Raw genomic sequence first — 15,296 nt, 5'->3', positions numbered from 1 at the left:
GGTTTTCATTTCCTTATAATGGGCCCATTAGTAGTTTTATTGTAATATTAGAAACATCTTGCTTCTGAGCGTATCTCAAAGGACTAATTTTTTTTAAAGATCAAACAACAAATAGAATGAAATTCTAGCAGAAGAGGGTACCCTTTGATTACTTTTGGCTTAGAATGCTTTATATCAGACAGATGATCAAATTTCTGAATCTGATAAATTGCAAACATAAAATTCTAATATTAAATTTACAGTCTAGGCAGTTGTTCAAACTAATACTAGCAAGCAAAAAACTCAAATACTGATGGAAGAACATGTAGATAAAGAAGCAAGCTCTCAATTTATAAAAAAACACACATGCCCCAGGGAAACAAAGCATACTAGATGGATATCAAAACCAGAATGGTTTTTTATATGCTAACAGGTCTGTTCTCCCCTTGATTTATGTACAACCCCCATTAATGTCAATTAGCATTACATACCTGAATCCAAGGAATCATAACTCCAATGTTATAATAATACTTTGCACTTATATATCTTGTTTGAAAACTAATTCAGTCTTACGAAGCCCTGAATTTAGATCATTAGAGTCCACCAAACAAATGTTGACTGGACAACAGCCACACCCCAGTCTAGGGGCTGGCACCAGATGACCCCAAAGGCCTCATTTGTTTCAGAAATTCTGAACTGATGAAAATTTAAGATTCTAAGTCCCTTGTCCTAACCATTATGCAGATACAATAAGTATTTATTGAAAATTTTACTAGAAGATAAGCACCATGCTGGATGCTGCTCAGATAGGTTCCAAAAGGTCCAAAGATGAAAGTGAAGGAGCCGAGGTTCAGAGAGGTTAAGTGATACGCCCAAAGTCAAAGAGGCAGAAAGAGCTGGCATGAGGACCCAAGTGTGTTGACACAAAACTTGAAACTTTTTTTTTAAACAATACCTGAAGGCATGGTTAATATGAGCAAAGGCTCCTGGTAGTTCCCTGACCATCTAGGAGTGCCTCCCACTGCCTGCTACTCACATCCAGTAAGTGAAAATCATTGGGTCAATGATAGTCTTATTAGGAACAAGAATTTAAAAGGACTAAAGGAAAGAAAAAAATCAAGAAAAGAGACGTTACAAGAAACATATATAAAATATAAAACATATAAATATAAAATATAAAATTATGAGTTGACAATTATCTGTGCCTAGAACTGTAATGTCCAATAAGGTAGCCACTAGCCACACGTGACTATTCAGCACCTGAAATGTGCTACAAGTGTAAAATAAACCATGTTTTGAAGATTTGCTATGAAAAACATATAAAATATCTCACTAATAGTTTTTATTTGATTACATGTTCAAATGATAATATTTTGGATATGTAGGGTTAAATAAAACACATTCTCAAAATTAATTTCACTTCTTTCATTTTGCTTTTTTAATGTGGCTACTAGAAAACTGAAAATTATATATATAGTTCACATTTTTGGCCCACATCTGTTGGGCTAGACCTTATAGGCACATACATATATTGAATACATCTGTGATGTATCTGTAACAAACACTCTTTGGAAATTACATTCTAGACTGCACTCTGACCTAGATAAAGAAAAATTTACATTATTTTGAAGGAGCTTTGTATACTTCTCTAGTTTGGCTGAGGGACTAGTGAGGTTCGAGTCAGACAGAACGAGAAAACACCCACTTTATTAATAAATTCATTCATGCATACCATTCAGTTATCTAATTTCTCTCTTTTGTGTGAAAAGGAATAAACTAACTCATAGATGGAATGATAATCCAAAATTCTAAACATTCGGAGACTAGAGATGAGTTTATAGGATATATATAGGAGAGAAAAAATACTTCCCTCAGAAAATGCCAGTGAATACCAGAAGTTTTTGACCACAGTTAGTATTTTTTTTAAGTGTGGTAAAATACAGAGAACATAAAATTTACCATCTTAAGTTTTTTTTTCCTGCTGAGGAAGATTCACCCAGAGCTAACACCTGTTGTCAATCTTTGTCTTTTGCTTGAGGAAGATTTGCCCTAAGCTAACATCTGTGCCACTTCCTCTACTTTGTATGTGGGCCACCACCACAGCACGTCCACCAACAAGTGGTACAGGTCCACACCTGGGAACCAAACCCAGGCCGCCAAAGTGGAACACACTGAACTTAACCACTAGCCCATGGGGCCCCCCATCTTAACTATGTTTTTTCCCTCTTAACTATTCTTAAGTGTGCAGTTCAGTAGCATCAAGCACATTCACATTATTGTGAAAAAATTTTCATGCTTATAAAATTATGATAATAATAATATTAAAGGAAATCGTCTAAGGATTTAAAGCCATCTAAAACAAATGTATACCACTTTCACTTTTTTTTTTTGTATTCCTTCCACCTCTTTGCACACTCATCTATTATGGATACATTTATTTCATTATTTTTAACTTACTACATACTAATCTACTTTTCTCAGTTATTTTAAATGTTTTCTATTATTCCAGTTTTTAAAATAATGAAATAATGATATGAAATGATATCATATCAAATGGTAGTACTACAATAAGCCTAATCATTTTCCAACTACGGAAAGCTGGTTTATCATTTCTTGCAAAGGTGATTCATACTGTAAGCAAACAACTTGGTGAATGCATTTTTCTCCATTGCAAACTATTTTCTTAAATAAATGGCCAAGAGTAGAATTATGGGGCAAAAACATACACACTCCATTTTTTTACTGCCATCCCACCTCTTTTTTTCAACTTACCACCCCCATTCATCCCCAAACATATGGTTGCGAATTTCTGTACCCACTTTCTCACCTGTTTATTCTATCTCTTTCCGAGGAGAAAGAATTTTATTTTAGCTCTGAAGTGGATACAAGGAAAACAAACTCAGCAACATAATCACATCCTGATAGCTCCTCCTCAATCTATCAGCATATTGTTTTTACTTGTCAATGGCAATAAGGAAAGTAGGCCTCTGAATGGTTTCATCACATATTCCTTTGTGCTATCAGTCAAAATCATGCTCATTTAAAAGGCCATGGACCAAAAAGCTCTTAGACTTCTGCGTGACTTAAAATGATTTTTATATATCAATACCATACAAATAAACAGAGTGGAAGGAAGTTTTAAGCACAGAAAAAGTAACAAATAGCAAACTCCAAACCACAGGATCTCTGTTTAAAATTATGCCTAACACAGCCTCTGTTTTGCGGAAGAGAAAAATCAGCCAAGTGCCTTTCTACAACATTAATGACTATCAGTTATTACATCGCACATATGTCATCTGACACAATTAAACTTTTAGTTAGTAAACATTTCCCTCTGCTACAACAGAGGGTTAGTATTCAAGTGGGGAAAAAAAGTCTCAGCACACAGAAAAGTATCAAAACACAAGCCAAACCATAGCACAAGTCTAAATTTCCCCTATTTCAATTTCCTCAACTAATCAGTCTTGCTTCGACTAACAAACGTATGTGAAAATTTTATAACATGAAAGAGAATTTATTTTCCAAAGCTTTTCTGCCAAATGCAATAAGCGTTAGCATTTGATGGCAAAAAAACTGAAATTCAGCATAAGTTAAATTCACTTCTTCCTCTGATACTCAAGTTTCAAATGTAATGTATATTTTGGGGAACTCTCCAGAAGATTTGTTACCTTTCTGATAGGTGTATACACTAGGAATATTGGATGATCATGAATATATGCGTATACATATCATGAGTACATATTCGCATGCATCTCCTTTTCCTTTAACCTGACTAGTTTTGCTGAAGAAAATCTAGGATGTCTATGACCCACTTGGAAACGATTAAAGTAAAAAGGCCACATGACATAGTAAAGCATGGACTTTGGAATGGATTGCTTAATTATCTGTGTAACACTGAGCAAGCTGCTTAACCCTGCTCAGAGTCTCAAGTTCTTCACCCATAAAATGGGAACAATAATGTCACCCTCACAAGATGATTGTGAGTATTAAATGAAGTAATCAATGAAATTTACCGAAGATTCAACAGATGCTCAATAAACATGAATTTCCCTTCTCTTCCCTTATATCCTATCTTAGGTTCTCCAAAAATATTTTCAGGTGGTTAATAAGGCAGTATTCCAATTATACAAATGAGGAAATTCAGGTTTCTGACAGCTGGAAAAAAAATTCTCAACATAGTTACTTTCTTTCAATATTACTCCTATAAAGCTAGAAGTAAAGGTGAAAGTTCTTTCAAAAAAGGAAAACTCTTTTTCCAAAGTTCCAGAATAAATTATTGAAATTTTGGTGGGCAACTGGAAAATATTCATTCACTGGAAGCCAGATCCTTCCCATGTAAGAATCACGAGATGCTTTTCCCAGAGCAATAGTCAAAGTTCCCTCTCCTTGCTTCAGCCATAGGCAGGCCTCACCAACGGGCGCTTGGTAGATATCCCCAGTAGAATATGATGTAATGGTAGATACTACGCAGGAAAGGCATGCTAGTAAGAGAAAAATGCTAATGTAGGGATGTGGGTTTGGGGTTCTTATCCAATCAAAGATACAGGATACAGGAAAAGACTTGTGGTTGAAAGAGGAGAAAAGTGGTTGATTGACCCCATTGTGTAACAAAGCACGTAACTATTGATGGTGCATCTTGAAGCCAGTGACTCACTTGTTAAAGTCCAAAAAGAGGCTGTCACCCACAACACGCCAAGATACAAGTGACCTCAGGATGATGTTTCTAAATGAAATAACCCTTGTCGCTTCATTGTCAGTTAACCAAAATGCCTCTTCCAGAAAGAAGCCCTTGAGTTGTCCAGAGGAGCTTTCACTGATGCCCACTGCATCTCTTTTTCTTCATTCCTGGGGAAACCTACAGGCTGTTTTGTGGTAGCGGTAATAAAGCCACTCTGTATTTGAACTCTGTTCTGAATTTGAACTCCCACTTGTCTTGTTCTATTCATTAGAAATTAGTATCCTGTCAGGGCAGGACAACCTACATTATTTGAGGGGCCCAGAATAAAATGAAAATACAGGGCCTCTTGTTCAAAAAGTATTAAGAATTTCAAGACGGCTACCACAGAGCATTAAACCAAACACCAGGCTCTGTGTGACTGTGCAGGTCGCAAGCCCATGAAGCCCTCTCTGGACAGGGATAAGGTGGGGACCTAAAGGAAGACTAGACAACACACTCCGTCCTCAAACCAAGGAGCATAACTAAGCAGACAGGCAAGTATTCAGGCAGACTTAGCCTGAAAATAGCACAGATGCTCTGTTTGCTTTAAATGACTCTTGACAAACCTAATTAATTATAAGACCAATTATCTTCAGAGTCCATGAACCACAACTGATTGTGAATGAATATGATTATAACGACAACAAAAAATTTAGCTTTGAAACTCAAAAGTATAGAAGAAAAGACATCTATAAGTACAGAAAACCAAAGTTCAAGCATTAGGAAAATCTGAAAGAAAAATTTTCTTTTAAAACATTTTAATAATTAAGTATACGTTAAGAAAAGTAGATTGTAAAAATGCCCACAATTCTCCACCCCTTCAGTAAAGAAGAAGAATCTATTTCCCCACTCCTTTGATCTGGGTTGGCCAAAACCAGTGGGGAATTAGAGACATGGCACAGGCAGAGGCTTGAAGAGTACTTGCGAATTGGGACCTGAGTCAACCATGTGAACAAGCCCGGACCAGCCAGCTAGGCCAGGAGAGACATGTGGCACAAACATCCCACCTGACTGCAAGCCAACTGCCAAGGATGTGAGTAAGTATATCCTAGCCCATCCAGTCCCCAGCTGGGCCACCAGCTGACCAGAGACACATGAGTGAGCCAGGCGAGATAAGTCATGCATGGCCCAGATCAACAGAACTGCCCAGCTAACCCAGAGACTCATGAACAGTAATGAATTATTGTTGTTCTAAAACACTGAGGCATGGGGCAGTTTGCTATATAGAAAACTGTTAAATGAGACAGGTAGTATTTTAGCTCAGTAGGAGAAAAATGGATTATGCAATAAGCAGGGGCTGAGACAACTAGCTCATCATTTTTGGCGGGGAGATTAGATTCCCACTAAATTGCATAATACATTCCAGATGGATTAAAAAAAGTATATATAAAAAATGATAGCATAAAAATGTTAGAATAAATTATAGGTCGATAATCACATACTCTTGGCATGGGGAAGGCTGTCCTAAGGCAGAAAAACGCAAAGGAAAAAGATGGATAGATTTAACCATGTAAATATGCTTTTTAATTCCACATGTCAAAAAAACACTATAAATAAAAATAAAAGGCAAATGACAAATTGGCAAAACCTTTTTCGTATATGAAGAGAGATTATATGCCTTATACACACAAAGTATTTTTTATGCATGTAAAAGTATGATAAAAAATCATCACTCCTAATATACACAAAATAATATGAAAAGGCTGAACTATCTGATAGAATATTGAACAAGGGGGCACACATATGTAAATCACAAAAAAAGAAATAAAAATTGCCAATTAACATTTTTAAAATGCTCAACCTTGGGCCAGCCCCAGTGGCCTAGTGGTTAAGTTCAGCGTGCTCTGCTTTGGCACCCCAGATTCAGTTCCCAGGCACAGACCTGCACTGCTCTGTTAGCGGCCATGCTGTGCTGGCAGCCCACATACTAAAAAATAGAGGAAGATAGGCACAGATATTAGCTCAGAGTAAATCTCTTCCTCAGCAAAAAAAAAAGAAAGCTCAACCTCTGTGGTAAGCAAAGAAAGAAACAGCAAAATAGCAATCAAAGTATCTTTTCAGTTAAAAACTGTAAAGATCAAAACAAGTAATAAGACCAAGAAAACAGACATTTTCATCTACTGCTGGTAGAACTATAATTTTCTACATTTCTGGAGGCAATCTGTACGTGTGTGTGTGTGTGTGTGTGTGTGTGTGTTGAGCAATTTTCCTTCTGGGAACATATCCAAATGAAACAATCAGGGATTCAAGGAAGACAGCCATTTAAACTCATGATTCTGATGCCCTTTCCCTTTTGGTCTCCTCTCTGGAACCAAACAACATCCAAAGCAGGGATGCTAAAAGAGTTTGGGGGCGTCCCTGAGGATACAGGATCCTCCTGATTCTTAGCTGAGGTGTAGATTTGTGAGGCTGCCAGACAGCAGAGTTTCAGAGAGGTGATGTATTGTTATAAGCTCTTTCATACGTCAATGAATAGCACCACTTTTAAGGTGGCATAACTTATTAGTCAAATAAAGATGAAGAATAGTTCCCAGAATTGTACTTGAGAGTTTATTGTGTGCCAAGCACTATTCTAAGCAATTTATGTGTTTACACATTTCAATCCTCACAACAACCCCATGAAGGAGGCACCATTCTACAGATGGAAACTGAGGCTTAGGAAGGGTTTTGTTTTCTCTTTGTCTGTTTAGGCAATTTGTCCAAGGTCAGAGATCCAGGACTGGAACACAGGAAAGCTGACTCTAGACACAGAGTTGCTAATAATTATACTACAACATATCTGATATGTCACTTCAAAATCTAAAGCATTTATTAGCATGTATTTAATGGAAACAATGGTGGATGTCTTACCGCAACTTTAGAAGCAGTGGCTTTTTCTAATAGGCTCTTGCTAGACCAGAATCAAAGGCACCTAAATCCCAGGTCATTCAAAGGTTAGAGGCCCACCTCACTGGCTTGCTGTGTAAGCTAGTAGTACCAAAAATTACTGCTAAACACCAAGGGCACGGATCCCATGCTGCCCCCTGGCCTTCCTACCTCTGTACCTGGTAAACTGACCTTTCAGTGCCTAAATATAGTAGTAGCTATCATTATTGAGTGAATAACTAGTAAGCCAAACTTTGACCTCAAAACCTACAGTACACCAGCACTAAATCTATTACATAAATGAGTATATCATACAAAGTACCTCACACTATACCAACTCAGCCATGCTGAATCATTCGTGTTTGAAGGGCCTTGGGCTTCACTTTCAGCCTGTCCCAAAGAACTATACTGGCATGCACAGCAGATCCTGGACCATCTAGCACCCAGGAGACCCTGAAACTTCCTCCAGTTCTACATTTCTATATCCTATCCTAGCTGCTCAAAGGGTATGTTTTATGAAAGAAACTCTGCCTTCCAGGAGGAAGAACTCAACAATTTCATAAATAGGAAATGAACAGAATTCAACTTTTCATGTTTGTGCACATGTTTTGAAAAAGCTCAATTAATTCTGATACCCCTTAAAATATGAATGGGATTCAACCTCAACAATGTCCTATCTGCACACAGGTATTTCAACAGATAATTATTTTGTATTTAACTTTGGCACACACATACTCACAAAAAAGAACAGAAAAGATTTTCTCAGTCAACAATTTGCAGCTATAAAATCTTCCTGGTTCTCATAGTTTACCTGATTTCTCCAACTATGTTATTTAGGAAGAGATATAACAGTTTTCATTTTTTAGTGGCTTGTGAGGATTTTAGAATAAATCATCCCAATGATTCACGAACCTAAACTAAAAGAATTCTCTGCTGCTTTGTCCTTTGTAGTGGTGCCCTTATCAAAGACAGACCGTTTCAAGAACTTAGCTTAGTTAACGGCAATAAAGCATTCATTCATGGAACAAACATTTATTAAGCACCCACAATGTGGAAAGAAATGTATTGTGGTGAGAATACAGTAGCAAATAAGACAAAAAAGAAAAAGAAAAAAGTCCTGCCTTCAGAGAGTTTACACACTACTTTTAGGAGGATACGGCTTCTGCTTCTATTTGGACACAATCCTGCTTCATTAAATGGAGACAATATAGCATCTTCCAGTGGGACAGGATGTAAGTCTTTCACTGCACAGCTCAGAGCGCTTATCTTACCGCTCCTGGTAGAACTGAAGCGGCACTAAGATTCACAAAAGGACTAAGCGAAAAATTAAAAGCTCCCTACACATGAGAAAACAAGGACTCCAAAGAGGTAGCAAATCTAATTTTAAACTGGTTTATTATGAAAACTTTAAAAATCTAGTAACAGTCATGCAATGGAGTTACGCCACGGAAAGTAAGATTGGCCTGTAGCATGGCTTGTTATTTTATGGGCCTGGCTAATCTGCCAAGTAAATCACGCCCCCACTCAGGCAAAGTATAAAGATAGGAAAACTTACACTAAACAGAAAGCATGTGATAGAGAAGTACATCGTATGCCTATTTGGTCACAGTAGAGTTGTCTGAGGCGATTTTTCTCAAACTAAACATTAAAACTATTATTAATATTTATCCTTTAATAAACTGCAGTTTGCTCATACTATAGAATGTCCATATTATAAAATACTATGCAACCATTACAAATAGAGAAGTAGATCTGTACATGAATATGGAAAGAGCTCCAGCACATACTGTTAAAAGGAAGAAAGAAAGGTAGATTAATACATATAGTATGATACTATTTATGGACTTTTTTAGCCTCACAAAACAATGTTTCACTTCTGCATGCAAAAAATAAAAGGTTTGGAAAGACACAAAAACCTAAGTGACTGACTGCATTTCTGAGGTGATGATAAGGGACCAAATGGAGAATTTAGCATTACATTTAATGTTGTAATTTTCTTTGGGAAATTATCTTCATGTATTAACTATGCCATTAAAAATCAACTAAAAAGAAAGTGATGTCAGCATCAATGGTGGAGTGAGTTGCTCCCTTTGTCTCTCTCCTCTAAGTTACAACCAGTAGGACATGCACAGAACAACAAAGGACTCGCCGCACAGCATACCAGAATGCCGGTGGGTACACCTGCAGGTGGATACACTGGACTTCCTGGAGGTGGTGGAACCAGGGGAGCAGTGGCGGCAGCTCCAGAGACCTAAGGTTCCAGGAACTGGAGTTCCTGTGATCAGAGGCCCCAACATCTGAGGTAATGCCCACGAACGGGGCCCCAGGAATCCAGGCAGCCCATGCTCCTGGAGGCTCCAGGAATCACTGCAGGGCCTGTGACCAGAGGCTTAGGGAACCATGACAATACGTGTAACCCACTCCCCTCCCATTCCCCCACCGATGGTACCTTCAATCCCAGCCCTCCCAGCAGTGGGGGCTGAATCCAAGACCCTGACACCCCCAGCAGCAGCAGCGATGCCTGTGACCTGAGGTTCCAGGAATCGCACCAGCGCCAGAGACCAGAGGCTACAGGAACCAACCCGCAGTGGCACTTGTGGTTTGGCCCCTCCCTCTATCCCAACAGTGGTGGGTGGCACTCAGGACATGAGGCTTCAGGAACCACAGCAGTGCCCGCAACCCAGCCCCCTCCCCACTCCTGGTGACGGTGCCTCCCACAGTGACCATTCCAGCAACAGGGGCTCCATCTAAGACCCTGGGCAGCAGCAGTAGTGCTCATGACCTGAAGTTCCAGGAATCACGCTGGTGCCCAAGATCAGAGGCTGCAGGAACCAAAGCAGCACTTGTGACTCAGCCGCTCCTCCTCCTCCAGCGGTGGTGGGTGGTGCTCACAGCCTGAGGCTTCAGGTACCACAGGGGTGCCTGTGAGCCCCAAGTGGTGGTGCCCCCAACACCAGCCCTGTCAGCAGCAGGGGCTGCATACAAGACGGCAGGTCCCTGGCAGCAGTCACAGTGCCCACGACCTGAGGTTCCAGGAAGCACACAGGTGCCAAAGACAAGACGCTTCAGGACCCCCAGTGACACTCGCAACCCAGGTACCTCCCCCCATGGAAGTGGCAGTGTCACCTATGAGCCTGTGGAGAGCCCACAGAAAGCCAAGTAACAGTGACAGTGGAGTCCACAACCCCAGTCCCCCCCAGCAGCAGGGGTACCCGCAAATTTGTCCCCCGCTCACAGCAGTGGCACCTGCAGACCCAACAAATCTGGACATGGCAGAGTTGTCTTTGGCTCCAGCTCCCACCCGACTCTCCCCTTGCCCCTTGCCACAGTGGGGGAACCCACAACTCAGGCAAACCCGGAAGCAGCAGAGGTACACACCAGTCTGGTGACTCTGGTGGCAACACCCGTGTGTCAGCAACACCCATGACTGAAGCAACATATAATCAGTAAGGTACCAGCAACCTTGGAGGTACAAGAGGCATAATGAAGGCACTGACAATGCCTCCGGCAAAGGCATTAGAGAGTGTAAACCACAAGCTCTCAGTTACAACCAGAAGCAGCTCAGAATCAAAGTAAACAAGGCCTTACCCAAATAAGAAAGAAGTGTGCTGCCACAAATGCGCTAGCAGAGGAATAACTCATCAAGCATCATAAAGAACTACAATAACACATTATCACAGAAAGAAAATGACAACTCTCCAGAAACCAAACTTGAAGTCATGAAAGACTGCGATCTAACTGACAAGAGAATTCAAAACAGCCGTCATGAAGAAACCCAATGAGTTTCAAGAACACTCAGAAAATAGAAAACAATCAATGTATTGGTATAGGGGCTGGCCCTGTGGCCAAGTGGTTAAGTCCGCACGCTCCACTTCGGTGGCCCAGGGTTTCGCGGGTTCAGATCCTGGGCATGGACATGGCACCGCTCACCAGGCCATGTTGAGATGGCGTCCCACATGCCACAACTAGAAGGACCCACAACTAAAAAGATACAACTGTGTACTGGGGGGATTTGGGGAGAAAAAGCAAAAAAAAAAAAGAAAAAAGAAAGATTGGCAACAGTTGTTAGCTCAGGTACCAATCTTTAAAAAGAAAGTCTCGGTATAATATTTTTTCTGATTGAGTTTATATTTACCGGATTTTTTTCTTTTTTCTAGTTTTATTGAGATATAATTGACAAATACCATTTGTATAAGTTTAAAGTGTACAACATTTTGATTTGATCACTTATATTTTGGAAAATGATTACCATTTCTTTTTTGTGGTGAGAACATTTAAGATCTACTCAAGTAGCAACTTCCAAATAAATAATTCACATCTCACTATAATTTAACATGAATATATATTGAGTAGTAAATTATATTAACACTGTCAAATTCCTTATAGTATTCATATTTTTCCTTCAAAAGCTTGTCCCTTCTCTTCTTTAATCTAAAAACAATGGAGACTTAGAAATGTAAATGAACGTGAAAATCCATGGTTTTGGTCATCTTGTGTGTAATATTACAAATCATGAAAAATCCCAACCCTGAGGCTAAACAGAAAAAAGAAAAACCCCAGAACTTTAAATGCATAAAAGACAAAGGAAGTCTTGCTATATCAAAAATCTGGAAAGTATTAAATCAAGCATCCTCATCAAATCCCATTAAACACCCCTCTGCCATTATGTCCACAAAAAGATACAGTATCAATAAAGACAAAGCCTGTCTTTATCCCCAAGTAAAGCAGGTATAGCAGGAGGCCTAAGAATGAGATAGATAAGTGATCAAAGAGATATGAAGAAGGAGGAAAAAAAGAAAGTAAACGAAAAGCCAAAACACAAAATGTACTGAAGAGAGAAAAGAAGTAGGGAACAGAAAGAGCATTAGTGCCTACTGACCTCGTAGTCACATAATTACTCCAGCACCAAAGAAACTGGTAGCCTGTATTTGTAGGACAATTGACCAAGCCTTTCTACATACATCAGGAAATAGAATCTTTGTAACAACATAGAGAATATTGATCCCATTTTACAGAAAGAAACTGAAGTTCTGTGAGGGTAAGGGAAAGGCCAAAAGCCACACAGCTAATAAGTGACAGAAATGGGGTCTTTGAACTCCAAGTCCAGTGCTCATCCCAAGAGCTCACTGCTGCTCTAGTGTCCCTCAAATTGCTACTAATATCGAAATAACCACGATAATTTCAAGAAGCAAATGTATTATCAATATAAACATAGGAATCTATTTTTCTTTCCTCTGGGGAAACTAACTCTGAAAACAATCTGATCTGTCCTTTCAAAATCAACAGAATGTGGCAGAGCAGGGCGGGAGGGAGGGAGGGTGGTAATAAAGGGCAAGAGGAGGGAGTCTGTGGTGATGGGGCTGCTCATCATTTTGAATGTGGTGGTGGATACATGAACTTACACATATGATAAAATTGTATAGAACTTCATACACACACCCACAAATGAGTACAAGTAAACCTGTGGAAATGTGAATAAAACCTGTGGATTTTACCAAGATCCTGATTGTGATATTATGCTGTAGTTTCGCAAAATGTTACCACTGGAGGAAAGCACATGAGAGCTATCTGTATTTTCTGTTATAAGTCTATGCGAATATGCAATTATCTCAATTAAAAATTCAATTAAAAAATCAACAGAATATTCATACTGCCAACACTGATTCTGAAACAGATCAGTGAGTGACACCGTGTATAGAAGTATGAGAAGACATAATGTAGTCATTCAAAGCCGACTTCCTTATAGTGGAACTGGCAAAGGCCTCACTTGTGAAATTAAAATTTTAAAAATTATCATTTCAAGCCAGAGATGACAATTTTGGATAGCTTTTGGAGGCAGAATCCTTAAGAGTGAGAGAAAGATCACTCTAGCCATCCAGATGATAAACCATGAGTGGAAAGAAAAATCAGGAAGAGAGGAAATAAAGTCTTTTTGAACTAGAACACATAGCTATTTAAGAATTCCATCTCAAGGGGTCGGGCCCATGGCTGAGCGTTGAAGTTCACACGTTCCACTTCAGCGGCCCAGGGTTTCACTGGTTCGGATCCTGGGCACAGATATGGCACCACTCATCAGGCCATGCTGAGGTGGCGTCACACAGAACAACCAGAGGCTGTCACAACTAGAATATGCAACTATGTACTGGGGGGCTTTGGGGAGGAGAATAAGGAAAAAAAAAAAAAAGAAGGAGACTGGCCATAGCTGTTAGCTCAGGTTCCAATCTTTAAAGAAAAAAGAATTCCATCTCAAAACATCAATTGACATAATACTAGAATTGTAAGCCAGTTGCTCAGGAGGACAATTAGAGAATTATGGTGGTAATTATGGGATGCGCCGAGAATTGTCTAATAACAACACTAATCATAATAGCTACTATTTATCAAGCACATACTATGTGCCTGGCATTGTGCTGACTGCTTCGCATAAATGGTCAAAAACCCTCACAACAATGCCGGGAGGTAAAATGTGGAAACTGATGAATCCTAAGTAATTCATCCAAGATCGCACAGTTAGAAAGAAAGTGGCAGAGCCTGACTTTGAACCTAGGTTCTTCTGACTCTAAAGCTTGTATGCTACTATTCTCTGCTCCATAATACATAGGAAAGAAATGCTTTATCTTGATATTCTGGTATATGACTCTAGGGTGAAAGAAAAAAATTATAATCATGGTGGAAAATTATCACTGATATTACACTGACCTGCTTGTAAGTTCCATCTAGCAAGGTGTCCAGGTGTTGGAGGGGGGCAGGTGTTTTATCTTTGAACCTTGTTAACAGTCGCCGTTGAATAGCCCGAAATTGTACAGCTCTTTCAGATAAGAGTTCTTCTAATTTTTCACCATTTATCCGCAGCTACAATGAAGAATTTCTTAAAGTCAGGTTAAACGTGCACAACAAAACACGTTTGGAGTAGGCCCACAGGCAATGCCAATAAAGGTTTGAAAAAGAATAATGAAGAAATTTAAACGTGTTATAGAGTTAAGAGAATTAAAACAGTGTGGTATTTGGTACATGAATACACAGATACAGTGGAATAATCAAATGGAAATTTAGCAAAGGTGACCCAGTATCAACTAGGGAAAAGATAGATTACTTAATAAATGTTTTGTGATAAATGATTAAATATACTGGAAAAAAAGAATAGAAATTTTCTCCCCTAGTCTTTACAACAAAATCAATTGCAGGGGGATCAAAAGTTTAAGACAATAAAAGTATTAGAAAAATCTTGACTAGAAAAATCTCTTGACTATTTCCAAATATCCAATCTATAAAGGATGAAGATTTGACACCATTAAGATTCTCCAGAGAATCTACCCGAGGCTCTGAAGGTATTTTCAAAGAAGAAATGCAAAAATATTCATGCAACAAAGTCACTGTCAGATCTCATTTATCTAGACATCTAATCAGTCAGCATTTACTAAGCGCCCATTGTGCCAGATACTGGAGAATATTTTATGTGGCTAACCCTCATTCAGATGCAGAAGTTCTGGTGTGCTTGTTAAAAAAGAAAAGGAAAAATCACTTGACTTTATAATCACACCTCATTTATGGGCTGCTAGAATTAGTTAGCCAAATGGCTGCCGATAAGCTCAAATAGTTTTAACACTGGGTTATTGGGGTCAAAGGTTAAGTCCTCATGTGGGAGAATTAAATCAGCTCTGTTCCAAGGCCAGACCACATGCTTAGCTCCAGGCAGACACTCTGTAAATGTCTGCAACTGATCACAAGCTGGGCA

At 39.2% G+C, this 15,296-nt stretch overlaps 1 protein-coding gene across 3 annotated transcripts in view; it reads right to left on the bottom strand.

Moving 5' to 3' along the window:
• BBS9 (Bardet-Biedl syndrome 9) overlaps positions 1 to 15,296 on the bottom strand; it is a 428,290-nt gene that overhangs the window by 197,962 nt on the left and 215,032 nt on the right. For all 3 annotated transcript variants that reach the window (XM_014838754.3, XM_014838755.3, XM_070511651.1), the window contains one exon: positions 14,261 to 14,413. In XM_014838754.3, the coding sequence (XP_014694240.1) occupies positions 14,261 to 14,413 (153 nt within the window). The remainder of the gene's footprint in view (positions 1 to 14,260; positions 14,414 to 15,296) is intronic.

Source organism: Equus asinus, chromosome 1 (assembly GCF_041296235.1).
Source record: "Equus asinus isolate D_3611 breed Donkey chromosome 1, EquAss-T2T_v2, whole genome shotgun sequence".
Taxonomy (NCBI): domain Eukaryota; kingdom Metazoa; phylum Chordata; class Mammalia; order Perissodactyla; family Equidae; genus Equus; species Equus asinus.
The sequence above is the reverse complement of the archived record's forward strand: the minus strand, read 5'-3'. Positions and strand labels throughout refer to the sequence as shown.